General features: G+C 43.3%; 2 protein-coding genes across 2 annotated transcripts in view; both read right to left on the reverse strand.

The window, feature by feature from the left end:
• The window catches only part of LOC140593476 (uncharacterized), a 77,328-nt gene extending 73,173 nt beyond the window's left edge, over positions 1-4,155 (reverse strand). The window contains exon 1 of the mRNA XM_072718410.1: positions 3,990-4,155. Within this exon, the coding sequence (XP_072574511.1) occupies positions 3,990-4,155 (166 nt within the window). The remainder of the gene's footprint in view (positions 1-3,989) is intronic.
• A 2,574-nt stretch (positions 4,156-6,729) lies between these two features.
• Positions 6,730-21,321, reverse strand: LOC140593477 (uncharacterized). Its single transcript, XM_072718411.1, has 3 exons — positions 21,264-21,321; positions 9,166-9,951; positions 6,730-7,521 (listed from the first exon to the last, which is right to left on the reverse strand). The coding sequence occupies exons 1-2, from the start codon at positions 21,319-21,321 to the stop codon at positions 9,188-9,190; spliced, it is 822 nt and encodes a 273-aa protein (XP_072574512.1). The 3' UTR covers positions 6,730-7,521; positions 9,166-9,187.
• Positions 21,322-21,791: the final 470 nt, after the last annotated feature.

Consider the following 21,791-nt stretch of genomic DNA (forward strand, 5'->3'; position numbering starts at 1 on the left):
GGCGCCACAACTAATAACACTCAAAATACCGTAATGTTCATCATAACAGAGTGGCTGTTCTGTCCTGAAACCATAAAGCTGGAATTTTTTTAAACATAATATGCATTTTATAAAAAGAAGTTCTCAGATGACACCGCCATTAAGACTAAAAAAATTGGCCAAAAATGATGTAGAGAAGTGCAAACGTGATGAAAGTCGTACCCCTCTTTGCACAACCTCATAAAGGTTTTGTTTTTTTTAAATGATCATTCTGGTTTTTTTTTTTGCAACCAATTTTTTATTGGGTTTTACTACAATGCACAAAAAAGTGACACATCAAAAACTGTTCAACATACAAAACAAAAAAAACACCAGAACCAAACCCCCCCCCCCCCCCCCCCCCACCGGAGCAAGACATTAAAGGAAACAAAAGAATATACATCTATATACATACACAGTAATATACATACAGCAATAATAAATAAAACACATACACCTATAAATGCAAATGCATGCACACCCCCAGACATCCACATAGATACACAACACACACACCAAATATATTGCCATATAGCATATCTACATAACCGTACCAGAACATAAGAACATAAGAAATTAACCAGACACAATAGGTGATGTGCTCTCCTCAATGTACTGTAGTACAAGTGAAGCATTACGCTCCCAATTGTTGATAGTAACGTCTGAGGCACCATTTATTCAAGCAGCAGACAGCTCCAACATGATCAGATTGTAAAGGGAAGCCCTCCAGACTATGAAAGTGCAACGACTCGGGTCTTTCCACCTTGAGACCAACAGAAGCTTTGCAGCGACAGAGGATAAAGAAATCGTCTGTTGCTGAGAAGGGGAAAAAGAAAGGAGAGAGAAATCTAAGAGTAACAGAGATTGAGGAGAACAAGGGACAGTCACATCCAGCAGATCAGAAAGAAAGGAGGAGACCGCATACCAAAGAGCGGCCACAGGTGGACATTCCCAGAACATACCAAGGGCTCTAAGTGGGCACAATTTACAAAGGGTATCAGGATCGAGAGCCATAGCGAAGCGCAATCGTGGAGTACAGTACATCCTGTGCACAAAACTAAACTGAACGTGCTGGTGATTGGGATTTCTAGAAGCCCGCTTAATATTTTTAAAAATGGTGCGCCAGCACAATGGAGAAGGAGAAGAGATATCACCCCATTTACGGGCAACAGGTGGAATAACCTGACCAGCATTACGCAAAAACATGTCCAGCGTGGAGACTGGTCTATTAGATTTGGACAGGGAAGCCACAAATTTGCAAAAGGGGTGAATAGGCAAAGGAGCAGAGAAGGAAATCCCACATGTTCTGAAGACAGATCGCAGTTGTAGAAAGAAAAAGAAGGAAGAAGGAGGGATAGGAAATTTAGAGCTGAGAGCCTGGAACGTGAGGAGGCCAGAGTCATCAAATAGATCACCCAAAACACGGATTCCGGACGAGATCCACCGGGAGTTTGTGATGGGCTGACCACCAATGTTAAGCGCTCTATTAAGAAATACTGGTGTATTTGAGTGCCAGACAGGGACAGAGCCAGTGCGCTTCTCGACCCGATGGAAAATCTGCACAGCATAAGACACAATTGAGCCTAGCACAGGTTTAGCTGCCTTAGCTTTCAGGGAGAGAAAAGGGAGATGTTGCAGCTGATGCGGACGCGCCAGATTCTCCTCTATTGGAAACCAGGAAGGCGGTGATGGGGGAGGCTGAAGCCAGTGCCAGACCGAACGGAGAACAAAGGACCAGTGGTACCATTCATATTCCGGTAGAGCGAGACCCCCATCATCTCTAGAAAGAGTAAGAAAGGAGTACCTTATGCGAGGCTTGCGGGCATTCCAGAGAAAGGACGTTACTGTCGACCGGACATCTTTCAAAAAGTGGGAAGGGGGCGGCAAAGGAAGCATAGCACTTAAGAAATTTAAGCGGGGCAAAAAAAAAATTTCCCAGAGGAAACTCCAATTAAGCCTGTCAAAGGCCTTCTCGGCATCCAATGAGAAAAGAGCAGTGGGAGAATAATCATTTTTAACAATATGCAGAAGACGACGCATATTGTCGGCTGCGTAGCGAGCTGAAATAAAACCAGTCTGATCGGGATGTACAATCTTAGCTATCATTAACTGAAGGCGGCGAGCCAACACCTTAGCCAATAGCTTAACATCAGAGTTCATTAAAGATAGGGGACGGTAGCTGGAACAATCAGCAGAGTCTTTGCCCTGTTTTAAAAGCAAAGAGATTATCACAGAATTTAAAGCGGGGTGGAGCTGAGAGGAGCGTATGGCGGAGGACAGCATACGAAACAGAGGGGAGGCTAACTGTGCCCAGAAGGTGAGCAGCACCTCAGCTTGAATACCATCCATCCCAGGAGCTTTATTCTTAGAAAATGACTTAAGGGCCTCAGTGAGCTCACAAAATGTAATGGGGGCTTCCAGTAGTAAGGCATCCTGCTGAGCAAGTATAGGGAGAGAAGCCAGGGAAAAAGGCGAGTCCAGGGCTGTCTGAGATGGAGGGCTGTCGGATAAGTCGAGATCCTTATAGAAATCAAGAAAACGGTCATTAATTTCAGAAGGGTTGGTGGTTACAGCTCCATCCTTGAATTTTACACTTGAAAAGTGTCACACTGGCGGAGCCTAAGCGCCAACAACTTACCAGGCCACTAGCGTAATACCGTGTCCTAGTGCGATGTACAAGAAATTCAGCCTTACGCAAAAGTAAACCATTGCGTTCGGCCCGCACCCTGGCGATACGAGCCTCATGCGCTTGGTCCAAATGCACCAATGCACTCCAAATGTGTCTCCTGCAAAAAAGCAATGTCCACCCTATTTCTAAACAAAATGTCTGTGACACTAGAGCGCTTCTGAGGGGTCGAAAGCGTCCTCACGTTCCAGGTAGCCATAACTAAGTTAGCCATCAGCAGCTATAAAAGACATAGATCCACAGCACAATACTGGAGAGAGAGAGACAAAGAGGGAGACGTCAATAGAGTAGCACATCGTTAGAGAAGGAATTAGTGAAAACCCATAAACAAATAAGCTCCAGTAATACAAACCCCTAACACCCCATAAGACAGAACACCATCATCCAATGAGCCGAAGGGCGCGAACCCCAAGGCAAAACAACCACAAAACACCCCCCTCCCCCCCATCCCCCCAGAACAGCGCGGGGCCAAAAGCCAGCGCGTGACACGCAGGGGATAAGGCATGCGTGAATACTCAAGCCCGCCGGCCACCCCCGGCGTAAACTACAAAGCAAAATCAACTATAGAACAGACACAAAATCGTTAACAGAAAAGCACCCGATTTATATACTCCACACGCACAGTGTGACCGCAATATAATAACAGGCAAACAACAAAGCAGACCGAATAAGCATATTAAATTGGCCAGGACCCGGTGGAGGTGAAAGCGCCGATTGCCTGAAGAGCTTCTTCTGGGTCGGTAAAAAACCACTGGTTACCCGCAAAAGAAAGGCGAACTTTAGTCGGGTACAACAGAAAAGCAGGAACACCAGCTTCCCGAGCCTTCTTCAGAACGGGGGACATAGCCTTGCGAGCTCGAGCCGTCTGGGCGCTGTAATCGGCGAAAAAAAGGATTTTTCGTCCCTCGAAACGAACCGGCGATCTCCGAGCCTCCTGCAGTATAATCTGCCGTTCGGTGTAGCGTAGGAGATTCAGAACAATGGGGCGCGGGCGCAAACCATCGCCACTGCCGGCAGACACCCGATGAGCCCTCATCACTTCGGGACTGAAGTTGGTAAGACCCGGAAACCACTTCGCCCACTGAAGATCCAAAAACCGCAGTAAGTTGCCCTTCTCCACGTCTTCCGGAACCCCGACGATCCTGATATTATTTCTCCGCTCCCTATCCTCCTGCTCGGCAAGCTTATTACGAAGGAGACCAACTTCGAAATTGAACCCCAGTTCAATTTCGTGTTTCTGGACTTGGCCTTGAAACAACTCAAAAGATTTACTCAAAAGATTTACCGAGCTTTTGCTGCTCCACCTTCAGATCGCCGACATCAGCCCTCAGATCTGTAAAATTCCTCTGGAAGGAGGACGGCAGGTTTGTATGGAGAGACTCGATCTGCTCCTTAACAAACTCTTTTAACCTGCAAACATCCGAACTCAGCGCGTCAGCACTGCCCGCCATGTTGCCAGCGCTGACGCAACATGCCCGCACATGTTTTTGTGCTTTCTTCGCCGGACTTGCGGTCGAAGATTGAGGAGGTGTTCTGCGCCCAGAGTGATCCATAATAGCAGTAAAGTTATGCGGACGAGTTCAGCAAAGTAAACCAAAATAAAAGTGCCTGATAGACATTCAAAAAAACGGGAAACCGGCGGTAGGACTTGGGGAGCGAGACTAAAACGCCGCCATGCACCACTGAGCGTCACGTGGTCCCTCACCCCATGAAGGTTTTAAAAAAATGAGAGAAAAACAAAAAAATAAACATTAAAACACGCCAAACAAAACAATAAACAGGACAGAGCTGCTGTAACTCGCTGCTGATGAGAGAAAAAAAACAAAAAACAAAAAAAAACAATAGTCGGTAGTGGCAGCCCTAACGTCAACAGTATAAACAGAGAGCACCAGTGATAAAACAATATAAATAAAATTAAAGTAATGGAAACAACATAGACAGACACAGCAACGGTACAGCATGAGGTAATAGTGGCAGTGTGAGGAAATGTTAGTGTCATGTCAGACAGTGTGTGAAGACGATGTCTTGGAAGCTGTGTGCCCGAGGAACTTGACCCTGTTGATCTGCTCCACACCATCCTCTGCGATGTAGCTAGGACTTTGGAGAGTCACCTGCTTGTCAAAGTCCAGGATCAGCTACTTGGTTTTGCTAACGTTGACGGTGAGGTTGTTATCTCGACAGCATCCTTCAGGATCTCTGACCTCCTCATCATCGTTGCAGATCAGACCAATGACGGTGGTGTCGTCAGCAGCTTCAAGATGGAGTTGGAGCGAAACTTGGTTACGCAGTCGTGGGTGAAGATGGAGTAGAGCAGGGGGCTCAGCACACTGCCCTGCGGGGTTGCCCGTGTTGGTGATGATGGAGGAAGAGTTCTTCCCACCGATGCACACTTGTTGGGAGTCTGCCGGTGAGAAAGTCCAGAATCCAGTTACAGTACATGGTGAAGAGCTGACCCCAAGTTCAGGAGCTTAGCCGTGAGCCAGCATGGAATGATTCTGTTGAAGGCTCAGCTGTAGTCCACAAGCAGCAGCCTGATATAACAGATTTTATTGTCCAGGTGAGTCAGGTTGGTGTAGAGTGCCTGGAAATATTCCTGCAAAACACACAGAATACATTAAGAGTACCCATTTTTCCACAGGCCAACAGAGCAACTAACCCCAGAGGTTGACCAGGATTACACTACAGCTTTGGAGGACTATGTTCAGCCAGATCTGATATGCATACAAGACACATACTGAGGGGGTGTACCTGCGTTAATGTGGCTCTGACTGCTGGACTGCAGCAACACCCTGGCTTCCTCCATCTCTGAACCCTCTCACCCTCGCTGGCAGCACCTCGGGGCCTACAAATCCCAGCATTCAAGAGGTGAAAACACAGACCCAGAGGGAAATTGGGAATAGCCTGTTAAATGAGGCAGAAGCAAAAACATCCTTTGACTGTGCTCTTTATTCGTGTCTGTATAAATCTCACCGAGTGGAACTTTACAGATTAAATACTGGCTGAGAATGTAAATGTAAACGCTGATAAGGAGTCAGGAACATAAAGTGCTCATGTAGTGCACACCTGGGTCCAGAGGGCACTTGTTCAGGTGGAAAACTGAACAGGCATCCTTCATGCTAAATCACAGCCGGTGCTGCTCAAGATGATGGACACTGTGGGGAAAGAGATTTGAATGAAAAGACACACAAGAGTAACAGTGCAGACTGTGAATGAGTCTTTGGTCACGTCTCCCCAGCTCATGCCTGTGCCAGGCTCCATACTGACCCTAAAACTGTCTTTACACACAGGAAACTCACAAACTCAACACAATATGATCCTTACCTTGCCTGGGGAGTTTCACCTGGTTACTGAGATGCCAGGCAGCACAGACAGTCTTACCAGCAACAGATCCGCTATTAAGGGGTGCGAAGCATCTGCTGCCAGCACATGGCTTTACGTCTGTCAGCTGCATTTGTGCTGCTCCTCCTTCCTATAAAGCAAACGGTATAGAGATTGTGCAGAGTGAGGGACTTAGGGAGTAATACAGAAGAATAAAAGCTGAATCCCGTATCCAGGCGAGATGCGTGGCTGAGAGGCTGATGAACGTTTCAAACTCTTACCTCCACCGTACTGACAGCTGTTGTGCTGCTGTGGCGTCATGGCATCAAAAGTCTGTTTCTCCAGGCAAGAAAACAACCAAGACCAACCTTAATTATCTAAAGACTTTGAAGACTGATATAAATGGTAAATACGAGACGTGAGTACCACCCAACACTACCTGGTACTTACTGAATACTAAGTCATGCAGAAATGTAACCTAAAGTTATAATTATGGGGACACGTGCCCGTCCGCTGCAGGTGTACTAAACTCTTTCATACTTAAAGAACGCTTACAGTTATTACTTTATAAGGACTCATAAAACTGCAGTAAATTTATGGAATATATACTGCAGCAACTACTTTTTGGTCATTTATTAAGTAACTGACTAATATTTTCCTGCGGGATCTTCTAATTATGTTGAAATAAAAATGTAACTTACAGCGTAAAAACATGGAATCCAGTCAGAAGCGCATGGGCCTCTTGTGCGGTGGAGGAGAACTTGAGCCGCTGGTGTCGTCGGGCTCGGCCTTGCGCTTCCTCTGACTGGTGCCAGCGGGCCTCTGAGGAGGCCTCTCCTCCTGCCTCACGCCCCATGTTTGCAGAGAACTGCTCACATGCACGGAGACATGCACGGACATGAGCACGGTGTGGTCATCACCGTAGTCCGTAATGCCCCAGAGTCCCTCGGGGATGCTGAGCTCATCCAGCTTCCATAGGTAGTTGCGGCCTTCGATCTCAAGCTGCTGCCACGTGCTGTTAGGGCCCACAGGGATCCAGAAGGTGGAGCTGGAGGGCTCAGCATGTTCTGGCTCAATCTGACTTCCAGGTTGAGTGTCAGAAGCCACAGATAAGGATGGAGATGAGGGCTCATCTTCACCCCAGGCCAAGGGGAGAGCCTCAGGAAGCCCATTAGCATCCTCAGTCGTGGATGCTGGAGCTGCAGGGGAAGCCTCCCTTCTAGAGCTGGGTGATGGCAGCTCCCGTCCGTAATGGTCATCCTCCTCAGCTGGTGATTCTCCATCCCCATGCTGGACACCAGTCTCTGTACCATGATGTACCACTTGCAGCCGTGCAGTTGCTACGTGCAATAGGCTGGGATCCAACTCCTCCCCAGTGAGCCGCCAATAAAATGAAGGGACACTGAGGGCCAGAGACTACAAGTTCTCCATGGTCAGTGGGCTCCTCTCGAAGTTCACGACCAGAATGGAGATGAACTTGTCCTCCACAAACTCATGAACTGGGACAAAATGGAACACAGAGAGATATATAAGAACATGACAATAACTGGATAAATACTCTACTACAAAATCAGTTTAAAATGAGTCCATGGGCTTCAGATTGTCAGATAAATGAAATAATGTGAATTACCGATAAAGCTAAGAAAGCTAAACCAGAAGACAACATCCATGCATACGCTTACTCTCACACATATCCAAATGAATAAATATTAAATGAAACACATTTAGTCCTGCACTTTTGTCACTAACAGTGATCTTGCTTTTCATTTTCTTATTATTTAAACAAGATGAGCAAGAATGGGAGACAGAAGGGGAGTATAACGAACGGCATTTCCTATCACATCGTTACATTTTCTCATTTTAAAACTCTGCTTCCAATTTATCCGTTTGCAGTTCAAAATACATTCGTTTCTGTAGATAAAAGTTGAATTTTTCAACAGGTCGGTTATTTTACCTCGAAAACCAAAGGTGTTACTTATCAGCTTTACCTCAAGACTAACAAGCATTAGGCCAATGCAGACTTGGCCGTTCATTTCGTCTGTCACATACCGGGAGCTACAACTTTATTATCATTTAATCACTATAATCATTAATACCTTCTGGATCCATGTTCTCCACGTTTAAGGAGTGATGGATTCGAAATCTCATCGAGTAACAGTCCTTTATCTCAACTATCTGCACCATTTTGCCAAGAGCGAGAGTTTGCGCATCCAGAAAGTTTAACCGTTTTTGTTTTATTTCAAACTGCCTTCATTGACCGGAAACCGTAAATATTTTAAACTCTGCGCTAAGACACATTCGCATGGCGTTAGTTTTACCGATTCTGACGGGATAAGAAACGTGCGCAATTTCTCAAAATTACCACACAGTGGAGAATTAATGCCGGCAGGATCTTACTGTCTACAAAGCAAGTTCAATGCAAGTATAACCTTCACAAGTAAGACGAAGCATGGCGGCGGAAAAGAACAACATTTTTATTTTACAATTACTTCAAAATTAGGAACAAAAATACGACCAAAAATTCTTTAGTTTGACATGTGATCAAAATACAGAGTAAACTAATACATGATAGCATGCATGCAAAAGATCAACGGCAGAACAGGGACTTTTAACGTTGTCTGCATTAAAAAGGAATTAACCATCCCTCTCAATATAAAATTGGGATAATTTTTTTCTCTTCAGAGGCCTCCATAGAATAGTGCATCCATCCCCTCACTCATGTGTATAGAGACGTATCCTAAGGCTCTGTCAGCAACATTCAGATCAACAACAGCATCAACAATTTCACAGCTAGTTTTAAAACTTGCTTAAACGCACAGTGATTGCAGAAAATGATAAACAAATTAGGTAATATTAATTAAATTATTAAATTGTGCAGATTAATAGACAGAAAAGGTTATTGAATTGTACATTATGATAAATGAGAACTATACGTGATTACTAATTATTGTTAACTAATTTACTGTATTAATTTTTCCCCCTCGTTGTTAAAAATCATTATATGTCAGGGTGCCAGTCAGTGGAAGCACACAGACACGTTGGCCAGCTGTCCTATTCAACTACTTTTTGGTCATTTATTAAGTAACTGACTAATATTTTCCTGCGGGATCTTCTAATTATGTTGAAATAAAAATGTAACTTACCGCGTAAAAACATGGAATCCAGTCAGAAGCGCATGGGCCTCTTGTGCGGTGGAGGAGAACTTGAGCCGCTGGTGTCGTCGGGCTCGGCCTTGCGCTTCCTCTGTCTGGTGCCAGCGGGCCTCTGAGGAGGCCTCTCCTCCTGCCTCACGCCCCATGTTCGCAGAGAACTGCTCACATGCACGGACATGAGCACGGTGTGGTCATCACCGTAGTCCGTAATGCCCCAGAGTCCCTCGGGGATGCTGAGCTCATCCAGCTTCCGCAGGTAGTTGCGGCCTTCGATCTCAAGCTGCTGCCACGTGCTGTTAGGGCCCACAGGGATCCAGAAGGTGGAGCTGGAGGGCTCAGCATGTTCTGGCTCAATCTGACTTCCAGGTTGAGTGTCAGAAGCCACAGATAAGGATGGAGATGAGGGCTCATCTTCACCCCAGGCCAAGGGGAGAGCCTCAGGAAGCCCATTAGCATCCTCAGTCGTGGATGCTGGAGCTGCAGGGGAAGCCTCCCCTCTAGAGCTGGGTGATGGCAGCTCCTGTCCGTAATGGTCATCCTCCTCAGCTGGTGATTCTCCATCCCCATGCTGGACACCAGTCTCTGTACCATGATGTACCACTTGCAGCCGTGCAGTTGCTACGTGCAATAGGCTGGGATCCAACTCCTCCCCAGTGAGCCGCCAATAAAATGAAGGGACACTGAGGGCCAGAGACTGCAAGTTCTCCATGGTCAGTGGGCTCCTCTCGAAGTTCACGACCAGAATGGAGATGAACTTGTCCTCCACAAACTCATGAACTGGGACAAAATGGAACACAGAGAGATATATAAGAACATGACAATAACTGGATAAATACTCTACTACAAAATCAGTTTAAAATGAGTCCATGGGCTTCAGATTGTCAGATAAATGAAATAATGTGAATTACCGATAAAGCTAAGAAAGCTAAACCGGAAGACAACATCCATACATACGCTTACTCTCACACATATCCAAATGAATAAATATTAAATGAAACACATTTAGTCCTGCACTTTTGTCACTAACAGTGATCTTGCTTTTCATTTTCTTATTATTTAAACAAGATGAGCAAGAATGGGAGACAGAAGGGGAGTATAACGAATGGCATTTCCTATCACATCGTTACATTTTCTCATTTTAAAACTCTGCTTCCAATGTATCCGTTTGCAGTTCAAAATACATTTGTTTCTGTAGATTAAAGTTGAATTATTCAACAGGTCGGTTATTTTACCTCGAAAACCAAAGGTGTTACTTATCAGCTTTACCTCAAAACTAACAAGCATTAGGCCAATGCAGACTTGGCCGTTCATTTCGTCTGTCACATACCGGGAGCTACAACTTTATTATCATTTAATCACTATAATCATTAATACCTTCTGGATCCATGTTCTCCACGTTTAAGGAGTGATGGATTCGAAATCTCATCGAGTAACAGTCCTTTATCTCAACTATCTGCACCGTTTTGCCAAGAGCGAGAGTTTGCGCATCCAGAAAGTTTAACCGTTTTTGTTTTATTTCAAACTGCCTTCATTGACCGGAAACCGTAAATATTTTAAACTCTGCGCTAAGACACATTCGCATGGCGTTAGTTTTACCGATTCTGACGGGATAAGAAACGTGCGCAATTTCTCAAAATTACCACACAGTGGAGAATTAATGCCGGCAGGATCTTACTGTCTACAAAGCAAGTTCAATGCAAGCATAACCTTCACAAGTAAGACGAAGCATGGCGGCGGAAAAGAACAACATTTTTATTTTACAATTGCTTCAAAATTAGGAACAAAAATACGACCAAAAATTCTTTAGTTTGACATGTGATCAAAATACAGAGTAAACTAATACATGATAGCATGCATGCAAAAGATCAACGGCAGAACAGGGACTTTTAACGTTGTCTGCATTAAAAAGGAATTAACCATCCCTCTCAATATAAAATTGGGATAATTTTTTTCTCTTCAGAGGCCTCCATAGAATAGTGCATCCATCCCCTCACTCATGTGTATAGAGACGTATCCTAAGGCTCTGTCAGCAACATTCAGATCAACAACAGCATCAACAATTTCACAGCTAGTTTTAAAACTTGCTTAAACGCACAGTGATTGCAGAAAATGATAAACAAATTAGGTAATATTAATTAAATTATTAAATTGTGCAGATTAATAGTCAGAAAAGGTTATTGAATTTTACATTATGATAAATGAGAACTATACTTGATTACTAATTATTGTTAACTAATTTACTGTATGAATTTTTCCCCCTCGTTGTTAAAAATCATTATATGTCAGGGTGCCAGTCAGTGGAAGCACACAGACACGTTGGCCAGCTGTCCTATTCAACTACTTTTTGGTCATTTATTAAGTAACTGACTAATATTTTCCTGCGGGATCTTCTAATTATGTTGAAATAAAAATGTAACTTACAGCGTAAAAACATGGAATCCAGTCAGAAGCGCATGGGCCTCTTGTGCGGTGGAGGAGAACTTGAGCCGCTGGTGTCGTCGGGCTCGGCCTTGCGCTTCCTCTGACTGGTGCCAGCGGGCCTCTGAGGAGGCCTCTCCTCCTGCCTCATGCCCCATGTTTGCAGAGAACTGCTCACATGCACGGGGACATGCACGGACATGACCACGGTGTGGTCATCGCCGTAGTCCGTAATGCCCCAGAGTCCCTCGGGGATGCTGAGCTCATCCAGCTTCCGCAGGTAGTTGCGGCCTTCGATCTCAAGCTGCTGCCACGTGCTGTTAGGGCCCACAGGGATCCAGAAGGTGGAGCTGGAGGGCTCAGCATGTTCTGGCTCAATCTGACTTCCAGGTTGAGTGTCAGAAGCCACAGATAAGGATGGAGATGAGGGCTCATCTTCACCCCAGGCCAAGGGGAGAGCCTCAGGAAGCCCATTAGCATCCTCAGTCGTGGATGCTGGAGCTGCAGGGGAAGCCTCCCTTCTAGTGCTGGGTGATGGCAGCTCCTGTCCGTAATGGTCATCCTCCTCAGCTGGTGATTCTCCATCCCCATGCTGGACACCAGTCTCTGCACCATGATGTACCACTTGCAGCCGTGCAGTTGCTACGTGCAATAGGCTGGGATCCAACTCCTCCCCAGTGAGCCGCCAATAAAATGAAGGGACACTGAGGGCCAGAGACTGCAAGTTCTCCATGGTCAGTGGGCTCCTCTCGAAGTTCACGACCAGAATGGAGATGAACTTGTCCTCCACAAACTCATGAACTGGGACAAAATGGAACACAGAGAGATATATAAGAACATGACAATAACTGGATAAATACTCTACTACAAAATCAGTTTAAAATGAGTCCATGGGCTTCAGATTGTCAGATAAATGAAATAATGTGAATTACCGATAAAGCTAAGAAAGTTAAACCAGAAGACAACATCCATGCATACGCTTACTCTCACACATATCCAAATGAATAAATATTAAATGAAACACATTTAGTCCTGCACTTTTGTCACTAACAGTGATCTTGCTTTTCATTTTCTTATTATTTAAACAAGATGAGCAAGAATGGGAGACAGAAGGGGAGTATAACGAACGGCATTTCCTATCACATCGTTACATTTTCTCATTTTAAAACTCTGCTTCCAATGTATCCGTTTGCAGTTCAAAATACATTTGTTTCTGTAGATAAAAGTTGAATTATTCAACAGGTCGGTTATTTTACCTCGAAAACCAAAGGTGTTACTTATCAGCTTTACCTCAAAACTAACAAGCATTAGGCCAATGCAGACTTGGCCGTTCATTTCGTCTGTCACATACCGGGAGCTACAACTTTATTATCATTTAATCACTATAATCATTATTACCTTCTGGATCCATGTTCTCCACGTTTAAGGAGTGATGGATTCGAAATCTCATCGAGTAACAGTCCTTTATCTCAACTATCTGCACCATTTTGCCAAGAGCGAGAGTTTGCGCATCCAGAAAGTTTAACCGTTTTTGTTTTATTTCAAACTGCCTTCATTGACCGGAAACCGTAAATATTTTAAACACTGCGCTAAGACACATTCGCATGGCGTTAGTTTTACCGATTCTGACGGGATAAGAAACGTGCGCAATTTCTCAAAATTACCACACAGTGGAGAATTAATGCCGGCAGGATCTTACTGTCTACAAAGCAAGTTCAATGCAAGCATAACCTTCACAAGTAAGACGAAGCATGGCGGCGGAAAAGAACAACATTTTTATTTTACAATTACTTCAAAATTAGGAACAAAAATACAACCAAAAATTCTTTAGTTTGACATGTGATCAAAATACAAAGTAAACTAATACATGATAGCATGCATGCAAAAGATCAACGGCAGAACAGGGACTTTTAACGTTGTCTGCATTAAAAAGGAATTAACCATCCCTCTCAATATAAAATTGGGATAATTTTTTTCTCTTCAGAGGCCTCCATAGAATAGTGCATCCATCCCCTCACTCATGTGTATAGAGACGTATCCTAAGGCTCTGTCAGCAACATTCAGATCAACAACAGCATCAACAATTTCACAGCTAGTTTTAAAACTTGCTTAAACGCACAGTGATTGCAGAAAATGATAAACAAATTAGGTACTATTAATTAAATTATTAAATTGTGCAGATTAATAGTCAGAAAAGGTTTTTCAATTTTACATTATGATAAATGAGAACTATAGGTGATTACTAATTATTGTTAACTAATTTACTGTATGAATTTTTCCCCCTCGTTGTTAAAAATCATTATATGTCAGGGTGCCAGTCAGTGGAAGCACACAGACACGTTGGCCAGCTGTCCTATTCAACTACTTTTTGGTCATTTATTAAGTAACTGACTAATATTTTCCTGCGGGATCTTCTAATTATGTTGAAATAAAAATGTAACTTACAGCGTAAAAACATGGAATCAAGTCAGAAGCGCATGGGCCTCTTGTGCGGTGGAGGAGAACTTGAGCCGCTGGTGTCGTCGGGCTCGGCCTTGCGCTTCCTCTGTCTGGTGCCAGCGGGCCTCTGAGGAGGCCTCTCCTCCTGCCTCACGCCCCATGTTCGCAGAGAACTGCTCACATGCACGGAGACATGCACGGACATGACCACGGTGTGATCATCACCGTAGTCCGTAATGCTCCAGAGTCCATCGGAGATGCTGAGCTCATCCAGCTTCCGCAGGTAGTTGCGGCCTTCGATCTCAAGCTGCTGCCACGTGCTGTTAGGGCCCACAGGGATCCAGAAGGTGGAGCTGGAGGGCTCAGCATGTTCTGGCTCAATCTGACTTCCAGGTTGAGTGTCAGAAGGCACAGATAAGGATGGAGATGAGGGCTCATCTTCACCCCAGGCCAAGGGGAGAGCCTCAGGAAGCCCATTAGCATCCTCAGTCGTGGATGCTGGAGCTGCAGGGGAAGCCTCCCTTCTAGAGCTGGGTGATGGCAGCTCCTGTCCGTAATGGTCATCCTCCTCAGCTGGTGATTCTCCATCCCCATGCTGGACACCAGTCTCTGTACCATGATGTACCACTTGCAGTCGTGCAGGTGCTACGTGCAATAGGCTGGGATCCAGCTCCTCCCCAGTGAGCCGCCAATAAAATGAAGGGACACTGAGGGCCAGAGACTGCAAGTTCTCCATGGTCAGTGGGCTCCTCTCGAAGTTCACGACCAGAATGGAGATGAACTTGTCCTCCAAAAACTCATGAACTGGGACAAAATGGAACACAGAGAGATATATAAGAACATGACAATAACTGGATAAATACTCTACTACAAAATCCGTTTAAAATGAGTCCATGGGCTTCAGATTGTCAGATAAATGAAATAATGTGAATTACTGATAAAGCTAAGAAAGCTAAACCAGAAGACAACATCCATGCATACGCTTACTCTCACACATATCCAAATGAATAAATATTAAATGAAACACATTTAGTCCTGCACTTTTGTCACTAACAGTGATCTTGCTTTTCATTTTCTTATTATTTAAACAAGATGAGCAAGAATGGGAGACAGAAGGGGAGTATAACGAACGGCATTTCCTATCACATCGTTACATTTTCTCATTTTAAAACTCCGCTTCCAATGTATCCGTTTTCAGTTCTAAATACATTCATTTCTGTAGATAAAAGTTGAATTATTCAACCGGTCGGTTATTTTACCTCGAAAACCAAATGTGTTACTTATCAGCTTTACCTCAAAACTAACAAGCATTAGGCCAATGCAGACTTGGCCGTTCATTTCGTTTGTCACATACCAGGAGCTACAACTTTATTATCATTTAATCATTATAATCATTAATACCTTCTGGATCCATGTTCTCCATGTTTAAGGAGTGATGGATTCGAATTCTCATCGAATAACAGTCCTTTATCTCAACTATCTGCACCATCTTGCCAAGAGCGAGAGTTTGCGCATCCAGAAAGTTTAAACGTTTTTGTTTTATTTCAAACTGCCTTCATTGACCGGAAACCGTAAATATTCTAAACTCTGCGCTAAGACACATTCGCATGGCGTTAGTTTTACCGATTCTGACGGGATAAGAAACGTGCGCAATTTCTCAAAATTACCACACAGTGGAGAATTAATGCCGGCAGGATCTTACTGTCTACAAAGCAAGTTCAATGCAAGCATAACCTTCACAAGTAAGACGAAGCATGGCGGCGGAAAAGAACAACATTTTTATTTTACAATTACTTCAAAATTAGGAACAAAAATACGACCAAAAATTCTTTAGTTTGACGTGATCAAAATTCAGAGTAAACTAATACATGATAGCATGCATGCAAAAGATCAACGGCAGAACAGGGACTTTTAACGCAGTCTGCATTAAAATGGAATTAACCATCCCTCTCAATATAAAATTGGGATCATTTTTTCTCTTCAGAGGCCTCCATAGAATAGTGCATCCATCCCCTCACTCATCTGTATGAAGACGTATCCTAAGGCTCCGTCAGCAACATTCAGATCAACAACAGCATCAACAATTTCACAGCTAGTTTTAAAACTTGCTTTAACGCACAGTGATTGCAGAAAATGATAAACAAATTAGGTAATATTAATTAAATTATTAAAATGTGCAGATTAATAGTCAGAAATGGTTTTTGAATTTTACATCATGATAAATGAGAACTATACGTGATTACTAATTATTGTTAACTAATTTACTGTATGAATTTTTCCCCCTCGTTGTCACGGTGCCAGTCAGTGGAAGCACACAGACACGTTGGCCAGCTGTCCTATTCATTCAGCACAAGCCCATCTAGTAGAGAATTCAGCACCACGGACAGTGACCTGTGTTACTATGACATCAGGTTCCTTCATTGGCTCTATATGTTTTTCTAGAAATAACTAAATGGCTCTGTTGCAGAAATTTCCAGCCATAGACTTGGTTCCTGTATGAAGAGGATATTTTATTTTTACTCAGACCTACAGAAAACCAGCTCTGCACGCGATCTCCCCTTTACTGCTGGAGCAGGGCACACGCAGATCAACAAGTGACAATGCAGCAAATATAGATGAACAATTTCTCACAGCTTCAGAAGGAGTCAGATTACTTTGTAATTCAGAGTTTGTCTAAGACTTCTGCTAGAACATTTTGTGCACTTGAGCCTACTTTCAAAATGTATGGCACCTGGGTCTACTAAAACAAGGTGATGCTGCCTGAACCACCAACCAAGGCTGGGGAGGAAAGGGAGGAATACTAGCCAAAGCAAGGAAGAAAAGCAGCCCACCCTATCTCATGGTCATGAATACAAGAGTTAGGGAGTGTTATGAAGAAGACACCACACTTAAGACCACACAGTGAATTACACCAGAGAGAGATATTGCATTCTAGCTGTGTTACGTAACATTCCTCAGCCTTCGGTTTTTTCCACACTATGAAGGACATAATTCAGGGTGACAAACAAAACAGCGGAACTGTAGGGCAGCCATTTATTTGTTTCAGTAGTTTTAAGAAAACTTGAACATAAAATGTTTGTTTTGCTTAGATATAAGTCCAGTCGTAGCAGACTTATATTGGCTTTAAGTGATGGATGTTGCTTGTGTTAATACTGCTTTGATTTTGAGGATGAAGTCTGAAGTGTAGGTGACATAGAAGCATGTAGTTTGATGTTTGGAGGTTGTAGTTTTTCATGGGACAATTTGAATATGGAGTACTGGTGTTGTACTTTTTAAGAGGACAGCTCACGAAAACTAATACAGAGTATTATAAGTACCTCTCTTTAAAGGAACTGAGCTCTCTTAGTGTATTTTACATCACATACACTCTTGGTTCGCTGGGCGGTCCATCCCACTGTAGTTGGAGAAAGCTGCCATCAGTCGTTCGGTGTAGCACTCGCAGGATTTACTAGGCTCCTGCTTAAACTGATGCATCATCATCCAGTCCATGTGCGGGGCGACCTGTATCAGAAGGGCTGCCACATAGCGAGGTCTGTTCTGCCTGGGATCCAGCAGGTCACTGACAATGTCCTTCAACTCCTTCATCTACAGTGTCAGATGACCAAAGTTATCTCCCTCTTGAGGATTTGTAAATAACAACATAGGGGCAAGAATTTTTTCTGCCTCGTCCTACTGCCTGAGTTTTTGACCGCGGCACGTCGTCACTGATAAGGAGGTGGAGTCGGGCACTGAATGGTTATGATCCTCATCTGCAGGGGGGAGAGGGGAAGGGGCAGGGGAACCAGTTGCTACTCCTCCCTCGGCGGCATAAGGAGGAGACTGCTGTTTGGGCAGCAATGCTTGGGCAGGGGCCACACAGTTTATTCCTGGGTATCTAATTAGCAGACACCTTTTGGTTCCTTCAGGGGCTCCACAGACAAACTCATTGACAAAATAGAGTCGTCACAGACAAATGCTTTGTCACATGCTCAGCCGACATGGATTGTGTGCTGTTTACATATTTTTGGCAGAAACGGAAAGCTCATATGCATATCAGCATATTTTTGGCACAAGTGGAACTCCATCATTTTAAAGAGGGTAAACTCTTCAGGAAATTTACAATGTCAGAATAAACGGATTTTTTAACAGGAGTAACTAATGTGTCCTAATAAGGAAATACATACAATCAGAATAAAATACCTGTGGTTTTTAACAGTGGTAACAATCTGATACGGAAAGGTATCAGATCAACATATCTATAGCATGTAACGGAGCTTGCTCCCCTCCAGAACTCATTGTTCCAGTAGTTATCTGAAATTGTCGTTATTTGGAATATTAAAGACTATGAACAAAAATGGACAATGCAAGAAAATAAAACAATGAGTATGACAGAAAACTAGAGTATTGTTGCAACGGTTGGTACTAGCTGGGTTATGTACTAGCTCACATTAGAGAAACATCATAAATGCTACTAATACACAACTGGGGGGGGGGGTGTGGCTCAGTACATGGGCTAAGTCCTTGTGCCTGTAATCAGAAGGTCACCGGTCCAAACCCAACCTCAGCACGTCCTTTAGCAAGGCCCTTAACACCCAGCTTCCTGGGGGCCCACACAGGTGACTGTCTTTCACATAGAGCTTGATTTATAAAGAGCAAATTGAGGGAGGTGTAAAGAAGACAATTTCCCCACAGGGATCAATAAAAGTATCAATTATTATTATAACTGTAACTACACGTAATAACCGGAAAGCATAATTGCTTACTTTCTGTCGAAAATTCTTGCAGCAATATGCTACATTTATGAGCTAGCGGACATGTAATTCTGTTCTACGCATGCGCTTTAACTGAGAGTGTGCTATTCTGATAGGTATGCTATAATGTCAAAACACCTGTACTAATGAAATGTAATACACAACAGCTTTCAAAAATGCGGTAGCATGGTACCTTTTCAATGGCGGTATAACATGCAGCTAGTCTGCAAAAACTCTTTGGTAAATGTCAATAAATAAAAATCGCTGCATTGCATAGTCAATTAATCTATGTGTGACATCGTGCTCAAAACGACTCCAGATAAGCCGTAAAATAAAGGCATTAATCATGAATTTCAGTCAGTTATGCAGTGGTGTAAAGTACTTGAGTAAATGGACTTCGTTACTGTACTTAAGTATTTTTTTGGCTACTTTGTACTTGTACTGAGTATCAAAAATATAAGCAACTTTTACTCTCTACTCCACTACATTTGTGACTGAATATATGTACTCTTTACTCCACTACATTTGAACGGACGCTTACCGTTACTCGCTAAATTGTGATTGCGTGCGACAAGTCAGGATCTTTATCTACCACGGCTAATTTCTTCAAGTATGTCTGGCTGCAGCCTGCAGGAGGGCGGGGTTGGACATCCAACCCCGCCCACATCCAACCCAGCCCATTCGTACCGCGAAAGCCACGCCCTTGTCCAACACGTCTTAAAGCGGAAGCCAAAGCGAACTCGCAGAACGGAATCGTTGTAGTACCTGTTATGTCATTAAGTTAAAAATCTTTAGTATCCCAGTGTAATAACAGTGCTATCTATTATTTATTATTTTGTTTGTTAATGTTTCTGCTAGACACACTATTGACTGTCAATTACTGCACAAAGATTTTACTGTGGGACCCGCATGGTTGTTTGTGGTTGTTTTGCTGCTGGTTAAACGTTTCCATCAGTTAGCTGACTATCTAGCCGACTCACTACCAAAACTATGGTAACTAGGTAAAGACCTTCTTGCTGATAATATAGCTTCCATGTAGTTAACAGGACTTGACACTTAAAGACTTTGTGCGTCATCAGATATTACTGTCTGCTCAAACGACTGTTCAGCTTGCTTCCTATGGGTTACTAGTTATTAGCTAGTTAGCAAAGCCACTGTGGTAGCATCCATTAAGGCTGTGCGATATAGCAAAAATATTTTTATCATGATCATATCAAACGATATTGATAATTATCATGGTGTAATTCAAGTCATTATTTTATTACTAGGAGTGCTCCATTTTTGCTTGAAATACCCTTAAGAATTGCCCTTAAGAATTGCCCTTAAGACACCATTAAAGTCAGCTCTGAATTTGTTTTTTTATTAGTTTTTTTATTGTTTTACCTTTTTTTTGAACATTTGAGTTTGACTGAGACTGACTTTTTGTTCTATTTTCTTCTTCTGCCATTTTGAAACATTGAGGTGTTCAATTTAATGTCTATATTAGGAAATAAAGCCTCATAAATAAATAGTTCCTTGTTTTCCACATTTCTTGGTGTTCTTTGAGCCTACATTCAGTACGAGTAAAATACTTAAGTTCTTTTAAAATTGGATACTTTACGACTTTTACTCAAGTCTTATTGGAATTGGTGACTTGTAACTTGTAATGGAGTAATTTATACAGTAAGGTATCTGTACTCTTACTCAAGTATGGTTTTCAGGTACTCTTTACACCTCTGCTTTGTGTTGAAGAAAAGTGTAGATTTTCATTTTACAAAGTATGCAAATTAATTGTAATAATATTAGATGACATTAATTGCATGACTAATAATACTTTGAGAAGAAATGTTTTGCCATTATTATTTTGCCATTTTCATTGCTTCTTTCAGTAAATTATTCTTGATGCCCCCAGTTGGTAGCCCGTGTATGTAAATATGTGGGCAGGATGACGGTTAAAACCCCCCGATTCATGTGCGGCATTTGATCACAGCTGATCGCATTCATGCTGGGAAGAGTCATCCCATCTTAGCAGAGTCGCTGCTGAAGCTGTGTGAGAGCTTATTCTCCAGGTCTGACTAGTTTTCGTGTGGCACCCCACACTTCTGTCACAGGAGATAGTCCTGCCTGACCTGCAGCTTAGTCACTGAAGCGGCTCTTTCCTTGCATCTAATTAATGTAGCAGCTGTTTACTTGCATCTATCACTGAAGCAGCTGCTTCCTTCCATTTGATCTACTATAGTTTTTTATATATAGTGTTTCCTTTGCTTTTGTCAGTCTCTGCCCTAATTCCCAAGTTTCTTTTGCAGTTTTTCCTGATATCTTCAGCTGCATTTTTTGCAGCCTCTCCTACACTGTCTGCTCTGGCTGCAACTTTGGCTCCTTCAATCCCCCTCCTACAGCTCCTGCTGCAGCCAAACCCCCGCAGCTACACCCACTATTCCTACTACTGCTCCTACACCTAATGCCCCAACGGCCCCAGCTTCTGCAGCTGCTGCTCCCGCTGCCCCTAATGCCCCAGCTCACTCTCTCTTGCTCGTCTCCTGATCTCTGACTCCTCTGCTTTCTTTCCTCTCTCCTCCATCTCTTCTTTTTCACCTCCATTTCTATAGCGTCTGCTATTACCTGGAGTGATTTATTTGTGCAATGACAGGGAATCCTTATTCCCTGGCCTGCTATGTAGCTCAGTGGCTTGCATGAGCAGCTTAAAAGTTGACACCCTTCCAGTCATGGAACAAGGCTGGCCTTTGGTCTGTCTCACCTGTTTGTTTTATGGTTTTATTTTATCCTTAGCTTTTGGTCTATCCTGCTTGTGTCTTGTGTTTTCTGTGATAGCATGACGTGGCACAGGCAAGGAAGAGAGTAGTATAAAGTCCATATTCCTAGCATTTCGGTGTTGATTTTTTGTCAGGTGAAAGTCTGTATGACCAGATATGTGTGTGACAAACTTGGTGTGGTTTAATGTACCAAAATAGCGACATTAAGCTTTTTCACATTAAGCGTTTTAGAATGTCCCAAAATAAGATGACGGAACAAAAAGTGGAAACGCTGCTG

The sequence above is a fragment of the Paramormyrops kingsleyae genome, chromosome 11 (assembly GCF_048594095.1).
Source record: "Paramormyrops kingsleyae isolate MSU_618 chromosome 11, PKINGS_0.4, whole genome shotgun sequence".
NCBI lineage: Eukaryota > Metazoa > Chordata > Actinopteri > Osteoglossiformes > Mormyridae > Paramormyrops > Paramormyrops kingsleyae.